Source organism: Rhincodon typus, chromosome 31, assembly GCF_021869965.1.
Source record: "Rhincodon typus isolate 14 chromosome 31, sRhiTyp1.1, whole genome shotgun sequence".
Taxonomy (NCBI): Eukaryota; Metazoa; Chordata; class Chondrichthyes; order Orectolobiformes; family Rhincodontidae; genus Rhincodon; species Rhincodon typus.
In genome coordinates this window covers 13,707,144-13,731,289 of record NC_063362.1, presented here as the reverse complement: position 1 = coordinate 13,731,289, position 24,146 = coordinate 13,707,144, and the positions used below count along the sequence as shown (strand labels likewise).

The window sequence follows — 24,146 nt, the reverse complement described above, 5'->3', positions numbered from 1 at the left end:
TTGTGTTAAGCAAGGCTTGTATTTGCAGCTGGGAATGTAATGTGATGAACAGCCACATCACAGAGCTGAAATCTAATGTAGATTATATTTTTCAAGTTATGATAAGGATCAAAACATACAGGAGTCCAAGATGTGCCCTTCCTAACTATTAAAAAAAATAGTGAACAGTAAATCATTTGACATTCATCCATTTTTGTGCATCTAGCCACAGTAATCAGCTTGACACAAATATTCTAATTCTTTTCTTTCTCACTCTCCAAAGGATTTTCAAAATTAGCGATAGTTTTGTGGCCACATATTGAAAAGAAAAACATTTTAATTCCAGGGACTCTAATTATAACCTTCTGCCATAAAATATCTTTAGTTTTCAAAAGGTTCAAAAACTTTGGGAGCAACTTACCTGTTACAAAAAAATTAAATGACTCCCACAAAGAACAAGAACGCAAATAACACAAGCTGCAACATTCCGATTGAGAAATATGGTGTACTACAAGTTATGACAGAATAGTTAGTTACACCTTGGTTATCAGCAATAGCTAATGCAGATCTCAAAAGCCTTTGGACTCTTGTTAACTGCCACCAACCGTCTTCCACCTGTTATGTTTAGCATGGTCTTCTCCTCACAAGATAATTGATGCGTCTGGGAGAGTGTAATTGGCTTGCAACTGAGGATACTAGTACAATATAACAAACAATCCTTGGCTCAGCTGTAACTCTAGGTCAGGTCTGTGCCTTAATACTTCAGCACAGCTAGCTTGACAATTAAGTCTTAATTAGAGGAGACGGCAACCAATATAACATGTGGAAGAAATAGGTGATAATGGCAATGTAAATAGATGGCACAAAAGCTTAGTGTTGCTAGCAGGTGTAGCTAATGTCAGAGATGTTGTCATGGGACTATTTCATTATCATACCTCCCTTCTAATTTTGCTTTATTATTATTTTGCCATTCTTTTGACAGCACAAATCATTATCCATTCAAAAGGAAGGACAACAGGCTGCCACTGCTCTATGACCAGCTATTAGGAAGCGTGCTAAAGCGAGTAGCCAATCCAACCTCCTCTTCTTGTGGAATCAACAGCACCTCCTGACCATGACTAAAAATTCGCTGTGCAGCAACTAGCAATCCAAGAAACAAATAACATCTGTGACCCATAAATAAACTAAAACAAGACAAATACTTGCAATAGATGAACATTTTCCTTTCAACATGACATTAACTCAGCTTGTGAAACTACAGACCATGAAAATGAATGATTTAAGTAGGTGGATATCACAGCTGAGCCTGATCCTTTTCTCATCCACATCATCAGTGTGATGGCACTTTCAGCAGGAACCAGTGGACAGTACTCAGGGTGAGAACTCAGGGGTAATGCTACCAACTGTCATAGTCTAGTCACTGATTTAGATTAAATCAACCAAATCAGCCCTAGATCAAGGATCTAATCTGGGACCTTTCTGGTCTGTGAGGCCAAGTTCTGAGTTTTAATCAATCAAACTAACAATGCAGCAGCAATATCTTGATCTTAAAATAATTCTATTGTTGATTATTTATGAGTATTGGATCAGTGCTTGTATGCAATGCATGTAGCAGTGGGTAGTAATTAGATCACTGAAAATATCTAAAAAGGAGATAGATAGATTTTTGAAGTATCAGGGAATTGATGCTGCGCTGAGCTGGCATGAAACAGGGCACGGCCTGGGGCAGATCAATTTAAACCTCAGTGTAGTTTAATAAGGAGCAGTTTCAGATTAGATTCAAAAGAATGTGAGTTTAAAACTGGATCCAGAAATTCAGCACATAATCTTGGACGTCAACTTTCACCAAAAGAGTGCTCATCATTTCAGGATGATGGCAGTTCCATTGTAACATAATAACTGCTTTGAAAATTATCTTAGGCAAGCAAAATTTAACATAAAACAGCTCCACTGAAAAAAGGGTGGCCTAGTCCAGAGATTCTATGCTAATCAGTTTCACATGCCTTTGATGTGGTTTCTGTGCGAGCAATATACACTTAGATGTACACCAGGTTATTCAATTTCAAAGCAGTGTTTCACAAGCTGAAATTCTGTGTCAATGTGATATAAGAAAGAAAGTTTTCCACACTGATAAGTATTTACTTTGTTCATGTTTCTTTAGCTAATCCTTTCCATACACTTTTCTTTTGGTGTTGTGTGAAAGATACTGTAAACACTGCAGTATGGAACACAGCTGGATTGTAAGGAATGTCATCCATTTCCCTCAACCAGAAATGTACTGTGGGTGACACCCATGTTGCAGTTCCTACTCGATTTTGTTTAGTCTGGCACAGTTGTCCTGTGCAATTTCCCATGATGGTGAAATGGAAATCTGCATCATTTCCTTTTCTCATTTCATTGCTAATGTCTTGAATCTGTACTACTTTCCCCCTTCCCAATCTTTTTGTTCATTTCTGGAAGCAAGCCGAAAGAGGAATGTTTAATGGCTTTATAATCTTAACCCCTTCTTACCCTCATTTGATTGCTAGATATGTTTTACTCATTATCTGTATTAAAAGACTATTTGTTTCTCTATGTAAATTTTTAAATTGGACAGTATATATACTTAAACAATACAGATTTTTTAACAGATAAATCGGTGATGCAAAAACAGTCTAACAGTACAATAGAACACAGGGTTACATCCAGGTTGATTCTAAGCTCTCAGAGGTGGTGCTGAATTAAGACGATTACCTTTCTGATGGAGAAGGCAGGAAAAGGGATCATTTCAAAAACTGGATGAAGCTTCTTGCATAGCATGATTGGTAAATCATGCGACTAAAATGTGAAGGCCTCTACCTCCTCTCCCCCTTCCCCAGTTCTACTAATGATCATGACAACTCATTGTCAAAGCTGGTGAAGATACCAAAGGCCCTGCAGTGGGAAAGATGACAGGTGCATAACTTACCTGCTGCAATTACAAGGAGCCCAAAGCCAAGTCTGGTTTTCTCCAGGTCTTGGTTTAACTTAGATTTGAAGAAGGCTACTTGAAAAAGGCTCTGCAAGATGTCAGTCAAAGAATTTTGATGGGGTTGAGGGAATTGGATGAGTCAGAGTGCAGGTATGGAAGAAGGAGAAGATTGAAAAAACGGGGAAAAAAGGAACTGGAAAGTACACCAACTCTTGTAGCCCCAACACAAAAGCAACACCATGATGCAAAATTCTTTACCTTGTCAACAGAAAGCTCAGAATCAACAGACTGGTTCTCACGTTCACAACCAGAATAACCTGTGCTTGGTAGATCTTAGTTGATCTTATCAGGGTTCCTCAGAAGTATCGAGACAGTGGTTTTCCTGTTCTCATAACTTTCAGTTTGTCAGCCAAAATACAATAGAACATTCGAGCATTGCTTTTGCAATCTACTCCATATTCACAAACAAAACAAAGGGTGTGTTTTGTGTTTAGAAAGTGACATGAATTTTTATTATTCTAATACCATAATTACCTGTGCTGAATATTTGATCCTCAGTCGCCCAGCCTCACAACCTTTGTCACAGACACGGATTTGTTTTGCTTGTTCTAGTTCTCGTTTTAACCTTATCCGTGATTCGTTTGCCTCCTTCATTTTCTTCTCGCTCTCTGCTCGAAGACGCTCAATTTCTTTCCTTAAATTGCGCTTTGCTTCTGTTGCTTCACGTAGTTTCTCTTTCTTGGCCACACGGAGAAATTCAAGTTCCTACAAAGCAAAGAATTGGACAGAATTCAGTTCATTAAAGAAGTGTGTTCGACTGAAAAATTAGCCTTACAAATTAGTACAAATGTAAAATATCATAGATGCTGGAAATCTAAAAAACAGAAAATACTGGAAATACTCACCATTTCAGGCATCAATTAGGGACAAAAAAATCATTTTCTGTTTTTATTTCTTCCAAATTAGTGGTTAGGTTGGAAAAACACCTTCCAAAATGATGGAAATCAACACATAAAAGGACATGAGGGGCAATATTTTTACAGAGAGTGGTTCATTTGTGTAAAGAACTGCCAAAGGAAGTGGCGGATGCAGGTACAGTTACAATGTTTAAAAGACATTTGGATAAGCACATGCATAGGAAAAGTTTGGAGGGATATGGGCCAAAAGCAGACAGGTGAGGCTAATTTAGTTTGGGAACATGGCCGGCGTGGACTAATTGGACCGAAGGATCTGTTTCCACGCTACATGACTCTATATTAATTAGCCAAAGATAGAATCCTACGATAAGTTTCCAAGTAGCACCAAAATGGATACAACACTGTTTTATACTGCTGTATTTTCTGGTTGTTTTTCATTGGAGAATCAATATAGGGAGGCAGTAGTTTTCCAACCTGACAAATTCTGTTTTTAAAATCCATGAAATACTAGGTTCTGGGTGCCACTGGGGCCTTGCTACCTTCACATTAGAATATGTCATTTACATATCTGTTGTCTATATTGAAGTGTTCAAGACCAAAATAAATTAGTAGATTTTGCTTGTAATTGCAGTAGTTACTGCACTTCACTCACAGAAATGGGCATCCTCATGATAATCATTTGAGTGCTGCCCAACAATGAGTAATTTAGTATAAAAAGCAACCCTTTGTTTCTTAACTGTAAGAAATGAGATAATAAAGATGACATTTCCCTCAGGCCCTTTTCATCCCCTCAGCATGAGAAGCCATGATGTTTATCATTTCCTGTACAGGACACTGTAGACTAAAGAACTGGGTGCACGGTCAAAACAATTATCTAATATTATGAACCATGATAGTTCTAATAAATAAACATGCCAATATTATAATGCAGAATATGCAAAACAATGAACTCATCAGTGTATGTTGTGGAGTGAGGCTGGAAAAGCACAGCAGGTCAGACAGCATCAGAGGACCAGCAAAGTCAACATTTCAGGCCGAAACCCTTTGACTACTGACTCTGGTTTCCAGCAACTGCAGTCCTTATTGGCTTCAAGTGTATGTTGTGGGTATCCCCGGAAAGCAGTGCAGACACCAGTAGTAAGATGAATATCACTGTAGATGTGGACAGTTATGTTTCTTGACTGCAGTTGGAACGAGCAATTCACATCCACAGGCCAGGTAGTAGGTTTTACTTGATAACTTTGGCAGCCACTGGTTAAGTTAGTCAGCTTGAAACAAAATTGCAATTAATTATTCAATTTTTTTTTTGCTTGAGGTAATGCAGGACTTCTTCTCCAACAAAAGTGGGACCCTTAGGCAAAATCAGTGGTCTACAAGATAATTTGTGGTGGTGTAGGAGACTGTTTTAAAGCATGTCTAAATTATTGCTCAAAAGTATAAATGTTGCATCTGAATCAGACTGGTGCTTCAGGTATAGCACAATCATAGTGATATCATATACTTTGTCAACTTGAAATCTGATTAAAGACAACTATACTGGGAGTATAGAAGACTAGACTGGATTGGTGGAAAAGTACAGAAAAAGCTTAAGTGATACGAATTTGCATGCATTGAAACCATGTATTTGCAGTGAGGACATAATAGGCTAATTCATTAAGGTCACAAATGTTGAGGTTATATTCTATAGGTTCTTGCTGTCCTTATTTCAACCAAACTGGAATTCTTTCTGTGGAGTTCAGGTAATAGTGCTAGCTTGTTACTGGCTGAAGAGGGGTCACTGAATCTGAAATGTTATCTGTTTTCTCTCTCCATTGATGCTGCCAGAGCTTCTCCAACAATTTCTGTTTTTGGTTGTTTTTGGCTTGTTATAGAGACATATAGCATGGAAACAGACCCTTCAGCCCAACCATGTTCCCAAACCAAACTAGTCCCACCTGTCCATGCCTAGCCCATGTCCCTCCAAACCTTTCTTATTCATGAACTTATCCGAATGATTTTTGAATGTTGTAACTGTACCTTCAACCACCACTTTCTCTGACAGTTCATTTCACACACAAACCACTCTCCAAAAATGTTGCCCGTCATGTCTTTTTTTAATCTTTCTCCTCTCACCTTAAAACTATACTCCCTAGTTTTGAACTTCTCCACCCTAAGGAAAAGACCCTTGTCATTCACCTCATATAAACCTCAATAAGGTCACCTCTCAACCTCCTATGCTCCGGTGAATAAGGTCCCAGTCTTTCCAATCTATTTTTATATCTCAAACACTCCAGTCCCACTAACATCTTGGTAAATCTTTTCTGAACCCTCTCCGATTTAATATCTTTCCTCTAACAGGACGACTGCAACTGCACACAGTACTCCAGAAAAGGCCTCACTAATGTCAACATGACATCCCAACCCCTACATTCAAAGGTCTGAGCAATGAAGGCAAGCAGCTAAACACCTTCTTAACCACCCTGTTTACTTGTGATGCAAATTTTGAAGAATTATGTACCTGAACCCCTAGGTTTCTCTGCTCTACAACATTACCCAGGGCCCTACCATTAATTATCTAAGATCTGTCCTTGTTTGTATTGTCAAAATGCAATACCTCACATTTATCCAAATTAAACTCCATCTGCCACTCCTCAGTCCATTGACCCAATTGATCAAGATTTCTTCATAATCTTAGAAAACCTTCTTCACTGTATACAATAGCACCAATTTTGGTGTCATCTGCACACTTACTAATCATGCCTCCTATATTCTCATCTAAATCATTTATATCAATGACAAACAAAAGCGGACCCAGTACTGATCCCTGTGGAACACTGGTGGTCGTAAGCCTCCAGTTCAAAAAATAACCCTCTACCACCACCCTCTGTCTCTTACCATGGAGCCAATTCTGTAATCAAATTGCAAGATCACCTAACTTGATCTAACTTTACTAATTGTTGCTGGTTACTTGGCTGATTATTGTGTTCAGAAAATTATAATGGTTGCAAATCTGTCAAGAGCACTAATATAAAAATTGTACTAATCAATACTGCACCAGCACACTGTACTTTTTCACTCCTTGGTTAGTTGTTAATCTATCTGAAGACAGTAAATGCAAAATTCACCACCCTTTCTATTCATGCACATTTATTCTGTCATTGAGTACCAATTTAATCCGGAATTTAGAAAATCAGGTTATTTTATAAGTGTCTCCTTCTCTTACCTGCTGTAGACTGCGCTTGGCTTGCAACGCAGCATTCAGTTTTTCCTCTTGCTTTACTCGCATCTTGATGATTTCATGCAAGAATTTTTCCTTGGCCTCCTTGGTGTCGATTCCATTGTCTAAGGCCTGCCTCAAGTGTTCTAGCTCCACTTCTAATCCACTGTTATGTGTCTCTGTGTGGCCTGGAGTCTCAAATGCACCACTAGATGCAACTTGCACCCCAGGTGAGCTCAGGTCTTTTGCTGATGAGCCAGATGAAGTGAAGGAGGGAGAAGAAAGTGAAGACAATGATGATGTGACTGTAGGAGGGAAAATACATTTGTATTATAATACATACTTATAATGAGAGAGTTTAGTTGTTAATGTGGACTATTTGGAATTTACTAATGAAGCTATACTAAATACAAGAAGTAGACTTTAAATTTGGTCTCCAATCCTAACCCTTTCTCACAGGTTCCTTTTGACAAGCAACATATTTTACTTCTTTCCCATCTCCTGAAAGTATAGGTTTATGCTGGGGTACAATTCAATAAGTGCTGACCATCCTCTAGTACCTTGATCATGTGACCATTCTTCATGTGGGTATCTAAACAAGTATCAGATGAAGGATCACAGCTGAGGACCAGCCTTACCTTTGTACAATTTCCATGCATATGCATTTTCCGATCCTAGTTGCTAAATTACTGTCTAAAGTGCAAACTCTGACTTTCCTCTGTCTAGTTCAATGAAACAGATGCCCGCTTAAGTGCGGCTGCTTCAGTTGAGATTGAGTAACAAGCGTAAATATGGCAGATACGATCATGATTGGGGTTTATCTCAATAATGGTTGTCCAAAGGCTTTTTCAAGTGCCATAATTTCACTTTTCTTTCTCAATCTAAGAAGCATTGACTCTGAACTTAAACTGTAGGATACTCATCTGGAATCTCTAGCTGCTATTTTAACAGGAAGTTCATTGCTTAATATAAATTAATGATCACAATGTTAAATCAGCAGAGAGAGCAATTCATTTATTCATTACTGTCCCATGATGTAACATCCAAGGCATTTGTTTCTATATGTTGCTCTATTTTGGACTTTGGAATCAAAAATACATTTTCTAAACTTGCAGATGAAACCAAACTAGGTGGCATATAGTCAATACTGGGAGGACTGCAACAAATTACTAGGGTCATTAATAATCTTCCAGAATTAGCAAATAATTGGCAAATAAAGCTCAACTCAGACAAAAGTAAAATAATATATTTTAATAGGACAATAGGGAAGTAACCTATCATTTGGAATATCCAGGTCCATGTGAAATGGAAGAACAATGGATCTGGAGTACAAATATGCCAACTGCTAAAAGTTGTGCTACAGGTTAACAAGACCATAAAAAAAAAGCATTAGGTTTTATTTTTACCAGGACAGAACTGATGAGTGGGGAAGTTATGCTTAATCTGTACTGAATCTTGTTTAGATCACACTTGTACTTTACTGGCTGCAGTTGTGGCCATCATATTTTAAAAAGGTCTTACAGGGGCAGCAGAAAAGATATATAAGGATTTTACCAGAAATGTGTTTGTACTTACATATCAGAAAAGGATTGATATGCTGGGTCTCTTTCCCCTTGAAAAAAGCTGAGGTCTTTAAAATTCAGAAAAGTTTTGATAGAGTGGATAGGAGAGACTTTCTACTTTTGGGGAAGAGCACATTTAAAGGCCATCAATATAAGATAGTCATTAAGAAATCCAATAGGGAAGTCAGAAGAAACTTCTTTAGCCAACAAGAGTGGTGAGATTGTGGAACTTGCTATTATAGGGAGGGGTTGAAACAGTTAGTATAAATGCATTTAAAGAGAAGTTGGACAAGCATTTACAGCAGAAAGGAATGTATGACTATGATGCTAGATTTATATGATGAAATATAGGAGGTGGCTCAAGTGCAGCATAAATATCAGGGTGGACTGGTCAGGCCAAATAAACTCTTTCTGTGAAATGTATTCTATGCAATCACTCAAAATAGGTTCCTTGAGTTGGCATGTTGGGAGAGGCACAGACTGGAAGTAAAGCATGTAAACCAATCACATTATTGTTTGACTCAAGTGCTGTGCTGACAGGTGCTTGGAAGCAGGCCATTTAACTGCCCTTTCAAGAGAGGATCATATGGGGTGGAAGGATTGGATTTAGAATAGCTGCGTGAATTAAACTTACATCCTTCTCTACTCTCAACTTCCACTTCAGCATCTGAATCTTTGTCTTCAGAAGGAAACACTGCAGCAAGTGGAGCAGCTGTTTCCTGTTCTAGCTGTGATTCTGCAGTTGCCCTCCTTTTCCGAGATCTGTTAGCTTCAATTGGAGTCGCGATGTTCTGAGTGACTGCAGTGGCTGATGGTGACTGTCGTCCATTCCTCTGCTGGGGCAGGGCTGTCAAAGCTACATTTGGTGCCACTGAACCTTCGTAACTTTTATATGCATAGAAACTATGGAGAAGGTACAAACAAACCCATTCAATTTTTAAACCTCAAACGACATATGGCAAAAATATATCCATTCCCAAAGTTTAAAAAAGATTCTCATCTTTCATTCTGTTGTGAGAATTTTTTTTTCCTGTCATTGATGTTAATAAAACTTAAGACCCACAAGCTGAACTTTTGTTCAAGCACCCACCCCCCTGTCAGAAGAATTTATGGGATATGATTCCACATGGCACTGGAATTACACGTATGCTCCAGTGGGAGGCTCTGAAGAACTCACTTGTAAAGTAGCGAAAACATTCCCTGTGAAGAAATATTTTTAACAGAAGCTGGAGTTCTTCAGTATAACTGACTGAATTCATCATAGCTTGTCAATTGCACTGAGGACGCTTTTCCCACCATGCTCATGTCCCACTGCCCCCAGGAAGTTGAGGACACATCACGGGTTGTCAGTTCCATGGGGGTTTACTTAGGCCCAGGGAAACCAGAAGTAGGTAAATTAAATTAGAATCTTGACCCAAAGTCATTTCTGGAACTATTCTTCCCACACAAACCAGAATCCACAACCACCTGGCTGGGAAATTTATGCCCTTTGATTTAATCTGGATCTTCCAGTTGTAAGTTCTCTAGATTTTAGTAATGTATATCCCAGTTTGCCATCAGTGAATTTTAAAGAAATATAAATAAAATCCCATTTTACTTGGAGCAGAAACAGAATGTGTACCTGTCTCGGGTCACTGCAGGAAGGTGAGTCAGAGTTTCTTTTTCACTTGTTGAAATGGTGGGTGACCAGGGCCTGAAGGCGGACAGTCTTTGTTGAGAATGTGCGCAACTGCTACTTAGAACATTCTAGACAAAAAAAAACATTATTTATCTTTCCAATTGCAATACAATAGCTCTTTTCACATTTTGTAGCTTTTCCTCACTTGTTCCTTATTTTCTGTGATGCTCCTGCTCTGAAGCTGACTTATGGTTCGGCGCTTCTAAAGGTCCTCTTTACCCTCTTTACAGGCCTCTTTACCATCCCTAAATAACTACTCTGGTCATCACTACCAGGTACAACAGACGTATAAGTACATGTACTGCACACTCATATAAATCTAAAAAGTTTTGTCACTCTAGCCCAAAGGTGCTGATGCCAAATGCAGTGGGCTAGGCATTACTTTGGCTGAGATCAACTTAATCAGCACACACCAAAACTTGAATGCAGCCAATCTTAGTCAATATGGATCAGTGCCATACAGGATTGTGTATTTATCCAGTGAACCATTCACTGGGACAGAGGGAAGGGAATTTTACATTGTATAATGTTTCTGATGAGGAAGTAGTCTTAACACTTAGTCTTGATCATTAGATGCCTAGAACATCCACTGTCAACAAAATAATAGAACTTCATTCAATTATTAAAATAAAACTTTCCCCATATTGTTTCCTCTTTTAAGAAACCCCGCTTTCTCCAGAATGTTGCCAAAATTTTCCTATTAGTTAAGCAGCTAAGCAGCTACAGCTCCATCTTCAGATGTGCTCAACGTCAATATGTACTGTAGATGTTTTTCATGTAATCATTAAAGCTGTGTCAAAGCACAGCAAAATGCACAAATTCAATGCTGGATCCTTCTTCCATAAGATTAGTAAAAACCACCTGCTTCTCAGAGGCTTAAACATAAGCAGCCACTTCTCCCTCCCAATGAAGTGATTATTTTGACTTTTTATTGAATTATGTACCTTAGTGCTAGATGGGGAGGAAAAGGATCGCCACCATTCAGGCTGTTTTTCCTTCTCAGTTGCACTTGAAGATTCTGAAGCAGTTTCATCTTGCTTGAACTTTTTAAACACGGTTTGGTCAACAGGCACCTAAACAGAAGGGAGAAAAAAACAAAGTTAGGATCTTTCCATGGTATTTAAAAGCAGATATAAAACACTTAATAGAAAATATCATTCAAGAACACAAAATATAACTCAGTAACAGCTTTGGTCATTAAGTATCTTTGAGTAGGGAGGGTGGAATTTCTGCAACAGCTAAATATATGGATGAATGTGGGAGAAAATTTTGGATGCTGTATTTCCCCAAGAATTGCTTACAAGCAATAAAATTTACTCCTCGATATTTTTAGTGGCATTTCTCAAAAACATTCAAAATTAATGTACATCTTACAAGAAAGTATTTTGAGAGGGTAACATTAGAGTGCAAAGCTTTTGTTTCTTTTTGTAGACATCTGCTATGCTAGTGCAAAAGAAATGGAGTGATAACATGTTGCATTATGATGAAATCAGAAGCAAAGCCCACGAAGTTCACCAAAGGGAGCAGAATCATCTTGGGCCTCTGTCATGTAACCCCTGCCATTCAACTTTGCAGAAGCCATGAGATAAATCATTAATGGTGAGTGTAAGATCAGGAAAAGGAACAGCCCAGTTGGTAATGACACTATAAATCATTTAATTTTGATTGGGACAGCATGGGGGTGTTGAGGGGGGGAGCTGCCACTTGTTATAAAATCTTGAGAAAATGACAGGAAAGGCAACGATCAGTCAAGATCTGTCACGATGACACTTATTAGTCAGTGTGCTTCATGGTAACTGCTCTCTGTGACTGTAAGGATACATCAGGGTAAAGGCCTTCAAAGATCGGCATTGATACCAATATCTAATGTATCAGAAATAATAGGCAGAACAACATAACAGAAACAATATTCAATCACTCCTTTGAGCCTGATTTATAATTCAATGAAATCATGGCTGATTTTTTTCAACACAATCTTCCTGCACTATTTCTGTATCCCTTGCCATTTTCAATATAATAAGTCTTATCAATCCCAGTCTTGAACAAAGTCCACAACCGAGCCTCCACAGCCCTCTGGGCATAGAATTCAATTGATTCACCTCCCTTTGAGTGAAAAAAATTCCTCCTCACTTCAATCCTAAATAGTCTTCCCACAATTCTGAGACTGTGTCACACAGGTCTAAACTCCTGGGTATGGGCTTGTCAATCCATGTAAGAATTTTGTATGTTTGGATGACATTTAGTGCTTACAAAATGGTGGAAGTAATAGAACAAACATTCTGGTATTTAAGGGTTAAACTGAAACAAAACACTGAATTTTAGAGGCAGTAGAAATTCTGCCACTGGAGCTGAAAGCAGGGAGGCCCGTGCTTTTGCTGGAACATAGGGAGGCATATTCACGGGGGTGGCTGAATAATCAGCTTCCCGCAAGAACTGTCAGCTCAGGCAGAGGGATGGCAGCTTAGCCAAGTTGCTGCTATCAGTGACCATTGCTGTGGATGCAGCTGCAGGGAAGATGCACTTCAATGACTGCAGTCCTTGAAGAGGGGCCAATGATGGTGGGAGACACTAAGACCTGATATGCAGGCCTCATTTACTGGGGTAACAATTTTGTGAAACACAGCAGGCACCTTGGAGCTCCCAAAAGGTGGTGAACTGAGTGGAATGCCACCAGATTTCATGGCAGCTGCAGCATCCACACCCCTCAAATGCAGACAAAATACCATTGTGGGAAGTGGCCCTTAGCTGGCCACTTGTGGCTTAAATTGGCTTTTGGCGTGTGGGCAATCTGCTAATTTTCCTTTTGCTGGCAAAATGGTGTTGCAGTGAGAAGACATTTTGTTGACCTGGTGTTCCTTATGCAAACAAAGTTCATGATTTATGACAAACAATTTCTTATAAAGCAGAGGTCTTTCAGATAAAACTATACATTTCCTTCTCTCTATTTCTAGTCAATGATAAAAATGTAGCTTTAATTTGTTCAGCAATTACAAAAAAAACTGGAGAACAACTGTGTAATTAAGTCAAATATACTGTAACAGACGGGATGGGAGGGTGAGGGAGATTGGGTAGTGGAATGATGTGACTCTGCACTCTACCAAAGAAGTGAAACAGTACACAGCGTTGTCTCCTCCCTATGAAAGTCAACTTGTCAACTGATTTCAGAGCCTGCAGCTGTAGTATATGTTGGGTGACGTGCCAAATTTTGCTTTGTCTACCATGTGAACTGCATGACATGGCATGTAAATTACCCTGATCCAATGCAGAGCCTCCAGCTTGCATAGTGTTGATCAACAACAGGACCCTGTCTGGAACAGCAGTGATGATAACACCAGTTAGGTATTTGGCAAATGCCCTTCTATTTCAGAAAACCTCTCAGTTGGGGGTTCCAGCTCTAAAACCACAACAGGTGATAATGCCAAAGGGAGGCCGTTATTTTTGTGTCAGCACACAGAACATTTTGTTCGGACAAGACATCAATTTCAGGCTTACAGTCAACGCTGGAAAAATTGCTAGAACACGGCCTCTTTTGTGGGTCAAGTGTGAAACAGACACAGAGGGCCAAAAATCTCAAGTTTTCTGCAATAAGTAACCCTTTCAGGACCCAAGTAGCATTTCTGATCACATTTCTAAAAAAATGAAGGAAATCTTTAAATGAGAAACCTTTAAGTGTTTTATCTTTATTTAGTAGTGAAATCTAAACGAAAGATGATGGAACAAATCTCTACACTTGAATGGTGTTTTTTTAAAATATAAAATCAATTGAAAGTAGTTATATTTCAAAATAATAAAGGGATAAATACAAATTTAATTAGGTGACGTGGGACAAAGTTGGGCAATGTTATCGAGGTAGAAATTAATGACCTTAGTAATGGCACAAACATGTTGGAAACTTATTTCAGTATCAAGCATGATATCAAGGTTGCAAATAGACAGGGGTACAGACAAGAGTTAGGGAAGAGAGTGGAACAGAAGCAAAAAGCAATGGCTTAATTCTTCCTAATATTTACTTGGATAAAATTCACTTTTATCCAGTGCTGGATGTCGGATGAACAGCTTGATAATTTAGCAACACTGCAGCAGTCAAGGGAAAAAATAGTGAAGTAGAACGAGGCAATGTCAGCTTTCATGTGCAAACTAATGCCATAGTTTTGGATGAAATCAGAGGAATAGTGTACAAGTGAGAAATAGGAGGGGGGGTGTCAATGATAGATCATTGAAGCACCAGAGGGAATAGGCAGAAGCGGGGAGAGAAGCTATTGCAGGTGATGCTTATACTATGGCTAAGTAGAGAAGAAAGAAACTAGCAGGTGTACCCAACTGGATGACGGTGGTCCAGAATGGTATAGTCAAGATGTCAAAGGCTGCCAACAGATTGAGAAGGATGAGGACAGGCAGCTTACTTTTGTCACAGCCACATCAGATATGATTTGAAGCTTTAATAGGAGCTGTTTCAGTATTGTGGCGGGATAGAAACCTAATTTAAGGGACTCAAACATGGAGTATGTAAACGCTGGGCATGGGTTGGCAGGCAAAAATACTTGCAAGGATTTTGGAGACGAAATCTGTTTGCAAGGACTAATTTTTGAGAAGGCACTAACCCTATTATTTAGGGTACACTTAGTAGATATAGTACACTATAATCAAAAGCTCATAGTTTATTCACGAGCACTGTTTTTTAAAATACATTCTTCAGATGGAAGCATTGTTGGCAAGACCAACCAGATGTACTCAGAAGTTGATACAACTGTGAGACTTGTTAAGTCACTTCAGAGGACAGATAATAGTCAATTGTATGGATTTGGAATCAGATTTACATTTAAGTGAGATGACCTTCCCTCGATTCCTAGAAATGATCAGACATCCAGTGGATGAACAGAAGCATTGTTGAGCTCCCACCACACTCTATTCCCTCAAAACTGACTTCACCCATTCCCTGGCTACAGTCTAAAGTTAGGCCAATCTGTTAGCAACCTTTGACCCTGAGATTAATGTTTCAAAATGATTAGTGAATCAGCCTGTATTTTACAACAATCTGATAGGTCATTTTATTTCCAGAGTTTTAAAAAAATGATTTCAAATTGTCAAATTGACCTGATAGGATTTCAACGTGATATTCCTTTGATTGTTAAGACCTACTGGGAAATTATACAGGATATTTAGAAACAACAGAGTAAAACAGCTCTCTAGTTTGCTCTTTGGAGCAAACTACATCAACATGTTGCTATGGAGATAGTAGGAACTGCAGATGCTGGAGAATCTGAGATAACACGGTGTAGAGCTGGATGAAGGGTCTAGGCCTGAAACGTCAACTTTCCTGCTCCTCTGATGCTGCTTGGCCTGCTGTGTTCATCCAGCTCTACACCTTGTTATCTCAACATGTTGCTATGTTTGCCAAGCAAACAATCAAAGCAGGTGAAAAAAAACTGAAAGAACTGCGGATGCTGTAAATCAGGAACAAAAACAGAAATTGCTGGAAAAGCTCAGCAGACCTGGCAGCATTGGTGAAGAAAAAAAATCAGAGTTAATGTTTCGGGTCTAGTGACCCTTGCTCAGAACCGATGGTAGCTAGGAAAGCATTGGTTTATATGCAGAAAATAGGCCGGGGATGGTGGTGGTGATGGGTGGTGGTGGTAGTGGTGAGTGGGGGGAGAGATGGGTTAGGGAGTAAATGACAGGATAAAGGATAGAGCCTAAAGAGACAGAAGAGCAGAGGAATAGACAAAAGAGTTGATAACGATCTGGCTAGGAGGGTGAATAGCTGTCAATGGGAACTGTTAGAGACTAACAAAAGGTGGCGTGTAATGGCAGGATATGTGATAACCAGGCCTGGTGTGTGGGGGAGAGGGCTAGGACAAGCGAGAGTTTAGGTCCTAAAATTATTGAACTTAATATTGAGCCCAGAGGGCTGTGGGCAAAATGTAGATGTTCTGCAAAGCGGTCACCCAGTCTACGCTTCCCTTTCCCCAGTGTAAAGGAGACCACATTGTGAGCAGCAAATGCAGTAGACTAGATTCTGGGAAGTCCAAGTGAAGCAACACAAACAGGTGTGTTTGGGCCTGTGGATACTGGGGAGGGAGGACGTAAATGGGCAGGTGTTACACCTTCACCGGTTGCAGGTGAGGTGCCATGGGGCTATGGGGGGGGTGTTGGGGGTGAAGGAAGAGTGGACCAGGGTGTTCCAGAGGGAATGGTCCCTGCGGAAAGCGGTCAAGAGAGGGGAAGGGAATATGTGTCTGGTGGTGGCATCTCGCTGGAGGTGGCAGAAATGGCATCTGATGATCTTCTGGATTTGGATGCTGGTGGGATGTTGTGGGAGGGAAGAGAGGGGGCGAAAGTGCAGGAGATGGGTCAGATCTAGTTGAGGGTCCTGTCGACAATGGTGCTGAGGAATCCCTGGTTGAGGAAGAAAGTGGACATTTCAGAGGCTCCCTTGTCGAAGTTGGCCTCATCTGAACATATGCGACGGAGACAGAGGAACTGAGAGAATGGGATGGAGTCTTCACAAGAAGCAAGGTGCGACGATATATAGTCCAGGTGGCTGTGGGAATCAGTGGGTTTATAGTGGATATTAGTGGCCAGTCTATCCCCAGAAATGGAAACGGAGATGTCGAGGAAGGGAAGGGAGGAGTCAGAGATAGACCATGTGAAAGTGAGGGCAGGGTAGAAATTGGAAGTGAAATCAATGAACTTTTCCAATTCTGGATGAGAGGAGGAAGCAGCACTGATGATATTATCAACATATCGGAGTAAGAGTTGTGGGTGGAGGCCGGAATAGGACTGGAACAAGGCATGTGCCATGTACCCATGAAGAGACAGGCATAATTGGGGCCCAAACAGGTAGGTGAAACACCTTGAACAAAGACAGTTCCACTTTAAAATGAATATAATTAATAACAAACAAATTTCTTTGAGGTGTGATTTGTTTTTGGCACAGGAGCAAAGAAGACGGAGAAAGCACTATGCACCAATCAATTAAAACAACTGTTCTATACCAATACTCCACTTGAGGTAATACTCCTCAGAATATGTCTCATCAACTCAAAAGCCAGAAGACCAGAGAATTACATTTTTGTGCTATTGCAGTTCATTGGCATGCATTGTTTTACAGTTGCTTTGTAAGTGGCATTTCTGAAAATGTTTCAGATGAAAGGATTTGTTGTGTGAGTGCGCTGAGCAAATCTGTCCCAACATAAAGGCCATTATTATAGTGCAGAGGAACAACAACTAAGGGTCTCTAGCAGAATCAGTGACCCATGCACTGCAAGGTTAGTGGCTCACCCTCCTTTTTCTTTCTCCAAAATAGTCAGCTCAAAGTTGAAAAATTCTACTCACCAAAGGCAACTAATATGTGTTTTAAAAAAGATCAACTGCCTGCTTCTCAAGTAACAATGGATTCTGTTTTCCATTTCTCAATATTTCCTCTCTTTCCCATATACAATTCTTTGTGATCGTCTGCAGAATTTTTCACACATTCTTTCCTGGGATTAAAGTTCAAGCCAGTGTTTGTGCCGAATAGAAAGTTGACCCGCTCAAGCTTAGAAACGGCCATTGTCATTGGGAGGTTGTCATGCAAGCCACTTTCCAAGACCTTCCGACAGATAATTGTCTAACGAAATTATTTGTGATGTGACAACACAACACTTAAAGATTTAAAAATTAAATGGAAAAATAGAACAGTTGCATGTGAGATCTTATGGGTAACTGTGGCTCCATATCTAACAGTTGAAACTCAACATGCATGATGGGAAATCACGCTAACTAGACGTCAATACATGGATAAGGCATTTATCACACTATAGTAATGCTTGCAAATCCTGGTTGATTCAAGAATTTTGTGTGTTTGACAACCCCAAAATCACAACAATGACCTTTAAAATTTACCATTATGAATGGAATGCAAAAACAACTTTATCTGCATTTTTGAATTAGGATGAAAAATCAAGTACTGGATTTTTTTATAAACACAGTGAATTGGTCCAATCTTCATTATGTTACCAGAAACAAAGACTTGCAGGCACAGACTGTAAATCCATGGCGATCAATCATTGCAAGAAATGACAGATAAAGAAATGACAAGCACTGGTCTCTCTCCCTTTAATGGAAGTTTAATGTGCCTTCAACTGTTTCAGCAGAAATTACCATTACCTGAGTCCTGGTTGTTCCCAGATTCAGCAGTGGAAGGCAGAGACATAAGGTTGTGAGCTAACTGAGCCTTGCCTACCAGCACCAATATATTTTAAAAATGGCTAGACGGTGAAAGAGTATTCAGTATTCTTTCTACCAGATTCAGTGAAGGAAATGTGAGATTAGATATGGCTACAACAGTGCACTCCAAATCCAAAGGGTTCAACTGAATTTTGCCTGATGGCATCTGATGAGGGAGCCAGCACCTGAAGTCCAGCAGCAGTTGCCATCTTTAGGAGAGCAAATCTACAAAGTGATGTGATTATTTATAACTTTTTCGCAAGAACTAAATATTTAACGATCTAACAAAATGTCACAAGAATTGCGACTGAATCTTCTAAAAGGTTCAAACTGTACTTTCAGAATTTGGAATAAACTTTGCATAATCAGGTCCTTGGCTGAAAGTGTCATTACTCCCCAGTGTAAGTACACTCTATGTAGTGCTGCATGTTAAAACCCTCAGTCTTTCTGACAAAGCTTTGATACTGTAAATGTGAATATTCAATTAAGTACTTAAACCTAACCACAGAGCTCCACTTCAATGTATCCATGAGGGCAAAATGTTTGTCAATATTTATAATTGTAAAAAATTCAAACATTTTTATTTGAATATCAACAGCTCTCTGAATATTGTGTACTAAGGAGGCAAATAACGTACATAGCACTTATTTATACCAATCTTCCAATTAGAACTGGAAAATCCTGATCAGACAAAACAAAAACATTTATCTTCCTCTGATTTTTTCTAAGTAATCTTCCAATGCTGGATCCTTGAAAATTAATGCAATGCAATAAACCTTGGAGAGATTAGAAGAGCATCTACACACTCTTTAAATGACACTAGGTGCCACACTCTGATAAGTAAACCATTTAAATGCCCCAAAACATATTTGAAAAACCACAGAGCAAAAGTTAGTGTATTAAGAGGTTGGTAGAGCAAAGGAGTAGGGTGGTGAGCTAAGGATGCAGTTGTGTGAAGTGGGTCAGCTAGCAGTCGGTTCGGTCATGAGGATTGGGGGTGCAGGATTTGGGTTGGAGTTGGGGCTAGTCAGGAAGAGAGTTGGGTGGCAGGCAGGGTGAGTGTAAATGACTGGTGAGTCAGTTGTACAGTTAACCAAGATTAGACTAGTTTACTAACATGTCTGGGTAACTATATAGGTAAGTTGGTTAGGACTGTTCAAAAGTTGAAGAGTTCTTCGGAGGATCCTGGGAAGCTGGGAAACTTCCTTCTGGCAGTTCAAACTTCCCAGGAATTCTCACACAGTCGTTGCATTGCAACTGCAGAAGGATTCTAATATGCATCTTGGGTGGAGACTAGAAGATCTGCGCCAGAATGTGGTATCAAAAGGAAATGGAAAGTTCACTTCCATGAAAGTTTGTCAGACAGTCAGCTTGTATTATAAAGTAAATTACTTTCACTTTGGGAAGAAATATGAACTGGCATGATTAGAACAGAAGCTTGGAATTGAGGTTCCTATAAACAGTCACCATTTTAGGCCAGTCAAAAGGATAGCTACTAATAATGCTGTTGCAGTCTTTTAAGCATAGAATTCCTACAATCCCTAATGCAATCCCTTTGGCCCAACAAGTCCACACTGAACCTCAGAGGATCGCATCCTGACCCACCCCCCTACCATTTCCCTGTAATCTACCTAATGAACACATCCCTGAATACTACGGGTAATTTAGCATGGTCAATCTAGCATGGCCAATCCACCTAGCCTGCACATCTTTGGACCGTGGGAGGAAACCACAGCACCTGACGGAAATCCACATTTCAAGAGTTCATGTTCCTGCTCGATATAAGGGTGAATGTTTGTGGCACTTGACCTGAAGATTTTGTGTAATTTCAGTGGCATTTCCACAAAAACATATTGAAATATTTAAATTGCTTCTTCAGGGTTTCTGTAGATCACCCACCGACATCAAAAAGATGAGATGACCCAGGACTTTAAATGGAAATCCAGCCATACCATGGTAGATTGTAAGGCACATCTTTCTGGAAGTAATATCACCACTATATAAAGCGGTATAAGCCCATCCCAGGTTCTGAGCAATAATAATGGCTCGCTTGTCATTGCAATATTTAGGTATTGTGATAATGTTTTACTTCAACAAAATATTAAAAAGAGACCCTGCCTCCCTGAGGAATTGGGTGAAAAAAATCCTAAGACAGGAGAGTTCTCCTTACGTACTAAATAAGTTATCTCTTAATCAGTACAAAACACCAGCCATTTAATGCATATGCAGGTTCTTGCAGTGCAAAATTTGGCGCTACACTTACCTACAAAACAGTAATTACACTTTATAATGTCCAACATGATTATGAATTTGTTCTTAATAGAACTCTGAAAATATACCAGGCCTGAAACCTTGGAGGACTTCCATCAATCTTCTAATTAAATCACAATCTTCTTCTAATTTATCCGAGGATCTGCTGGTCTCTTATTGGAGCTACAGTAAGAAACTAGTGTGACAGCCATGGAATTTCAGCTTTATTGTGTTTATTGCATGGGAGTAAATCAATCCCTACGGTCTCTCCTTAATGCTTAAATTAATTCTACACCAACAAGCACGGCTAACAAACAAGGCTAACATAGGTTTTGTTTTTCACCTGCGAGAATTCTCTCTACCAGCATGAAAGAATCAAACTGAAGATATCCTGGCCATCAAATTCAGAAAAAGAAGGTGGAACTCTCCTCACATGTCGAGTCTGGTGGCAGGGTTATAAATTTAGATGAGAGAGTGAAGGGTGGGAATCCTGCCATTTTCCTGCCTCCACCGCAGCTAAGTTCAAAGTGGGAAGATAATTATTGTCTACTAAAGGGATGTACCCTGCCATCAGTGGTATTAACCCAGTGGCAGGTTGGGGGCTCACCATACGTGAAGTACCATGGGCAAAATCTGGTGTTTACACTTACAGGATCCTAGGTATTCCCTTGTTCAAAGGCATTTACTGCCTGATTGAGGAGCCCAGTGAAGACTGGGGAGCATGATGAAAGCCATCCTCTGTCCTAATTGTAGACATTTTGCCATGTTCCCTCTCCCATTGTCACTCACCTCTGCCTGAGTCCTTCCTCAACCCAAGACCTCAGTTGCTTGTAGTACTGGCATCAATCTTTCTGAGAGTACAAAAGTGCTGCCGGCATTTGGTGGATGGGAAAAAAAATCCCCCGATTCTGGAAAAGGGCTGCCACAGGCCTGAGTGATGCAACATGCAGTGGACCTTTCCTAAAAGAGGTGGCATGGGCTCTTGCTGCTTCTCCAGTCATCAATTGGTCTTTGTCAACTCTACAAGATTCCACCCAAAGGGTGGGCCATTCTAAGACAGGTACACAATTGCTTTAGTGACATTGGATAGCAAATCCAAAAATCCCAACGTAGGTTTAATTTTTTGAAAATTCTCATCAAAGTGGGGGTCATAGGAACATAGTCATAAAAGTAGGTCATTCAGTCCCCCGAGTCTGTTCAGCCATTCATTTATGCCATTACTGGTCTGCATTTTAACTGTATTTGCCCAGCTGTGTTCCATATGCCTTAATATCCTTATCCAGCAAAATCTATTGAAGTCTCTCTTGAAAATTTCATGTTACTATTTTTATTATGGTTAGGGGAAGAAGAGAGATCTAGGTATCCACTACCTATAGGAAAGTGTTTCCTGGTTTTACAGTAAGAGGCCTGGCTCTAATTTTGTTTTTGACTCCCCTACCAGAGGAAGTGAGTTTTTCAATATCTAATGCATCGAATCACTTATGGAAGAATAAAGCACTACAGATGCTAGAAATTGAAGATAAAAATCCAAGTTGCTGCAATTACTCAGCAGGTCTGGAAACATATGTTGAGATTAAAAAAAAAACAGATTTGATGGTCAGGTCAATGGCCCATTGACAGAACAATTCTGTTCCTCTCTTCACAAATGCTGTCAGTTTTACTGAGTATTTCCAGCATTTTCTGTTGTTCTGACAAATTTCTTTTTAAACACTATTATTAGATCACTTCAACCTTGTACATTCAGGGTTGTCAGAATCAACTAAGATGACTTTGGACTCTGTATGCACTTTGAAGTGAAATGCTCATTGTCTTTAACTCACACAGCTCACCAAGGAGTGTCTGACAGAAAGAGAATGTGAAAAAGGAAGTCATTTTTACAGGAACTGGCAAGTTTTTTTTTCTTTATTCCTTCACGGGATGTGGAGGTTGCTGACAAGTTCAACACCTGTTGCCATTCCCCAAATGCCTTTAAACTGAGTGGTTTGCTAGGCCATTTAAGAGTTAACCACATTGCTGTGGGTCAGGAGTCACATAAAGGCCAGACTAAGTAGGGATAGCAGATTTCCTTCAAGGACATTAGCAAACCAGATGGGATTTTAAGACAATTGATGCCAGTTTCATAGTGAAAGTAGCTTTACAATTCCAGATTCATTTACTGAATCTAAAATGCACCAGCTGTCGTGGTGGGATTTGAACCCATACACCCAAATCATTAGCCTGGGCTTCTGGATTACTAATCTAGTGACGTTACCACTACACTGCCATCTTCCATATAAAATATCATCAAATATTTCTATTGGCATGACTGGTCATTTTATATTTCACATGATTACCGTCTACAAGGGGAAATCAAAAGTGAAAATGTGAAAGACTGAATATTATTGAACAATCACTACATTATTATTTTTTCAGAGCAATGGGTCTTTCACATGTTAAACAATGCTAAAACTTACCATCACCAGAAATATATCAACTTATTCAGTGAAATCCTCCACTATTTAAAGCCTCTCTTGCTGATTACTACAATTTGTTAGAATGTTCTCGTTAACAAAGACTGATTTTTTTTTAAGCTTCTGTTCTTTAAAAATAATTTTCCATCATGCAGCATCTTCAAAGACTTTTTTGAAATGAATTATCACAAAACAGAATCTGCAATGTGCAAAATATTTTTCACTTATAGCCTTGCATACAAAAAACATACACATATGTACATCAGCAGGGAGTTAACACCCACAGCTCTACGTCTCATATTTCCATTCTAGAGCGAGTGGTTAGTCTGGGAAGGGTGGTGCTTCCTCTTCATTTCTCTGTAGTACAGCTAATGGCTACAGGTTCTGATAATGGTTTTTACTCAAAGCGAAAGCTACAATAAGTAGCTGTTGTTTATCACTAAGACCTCACAGACTAGCTGCTCAGACAGTCTGTGAGAGTGAAGTATGAGTCATACAAAAATAATACAAGTACAGTAAAAAGGATGTTGAGCATCCAATCCTCTCAGCAAGTTGTGTTCTAACATCTGAGATGATCGGTTGTAAATACCTTGCAGGTTTGACGTTTAATCACTGCTGACTTTCTGCACAGACATGAATAACTGTTACCCTTATTAAGAATCTATTCCCATCACTTTACTGATTTTCACAATAATTGGACAGTTTCTTTTGAAAGCTATCAATCCTCTTCTATTTACAAACATCTTCTCATAACCAGCTGTAGAATATAAGCCATAATATGTAGACATGTATACCATAGTTACACACTGTGTGTATTGTACTAGCTTGATCCACCCAGTTGCAGACCCAGCAGTTTACAGCAATGATGTATCTAGTATTTGCTGATTTGTAAAGTCTTTGTTGCATGCCATTTCTAACATATAGGTTAGAAATCTCTAAAACGATTTATCTTTCCA

General features: G+C 39.4%; 1 protein-coding gene across 1 annotated transcript in view; it reads right to left on the bottom strand.

Moving 5' to 3' along the window:
• Positions 1-24,146, bottom strand: part of skia (v-ski avian sarcoma viral oncogene homolog a) — a 177,990-nt gene that overhangs the window by 5,111 nt on the left and 148,733 nt on the right. Inside the window, exons 2-6 of the mRNA XM_048615088.1 lie at positions 11,227-11,355; positions 10,226-10,350; positions 9,239-9,507; positions 7,049-7,347; positions 3,464-3,694 (exon numbers count right to left, since the gene is read on the bottom strand). Coding sequence (XP_048471045.1) covers positions 3,464-3,694; positions 7,049-7,347; positions 9,239-9,507; positions 10,226-10,350; positions 11,227-11,355 — 1,053 coding nt within the window. The remainder of the gene's footprint in view (positions 1-3,463; positions 3,695-7,048; positions 7,348-9,238; positions 9,508-10,225; positions 10,351-11,226; positions 11,356-24,146) is intronic.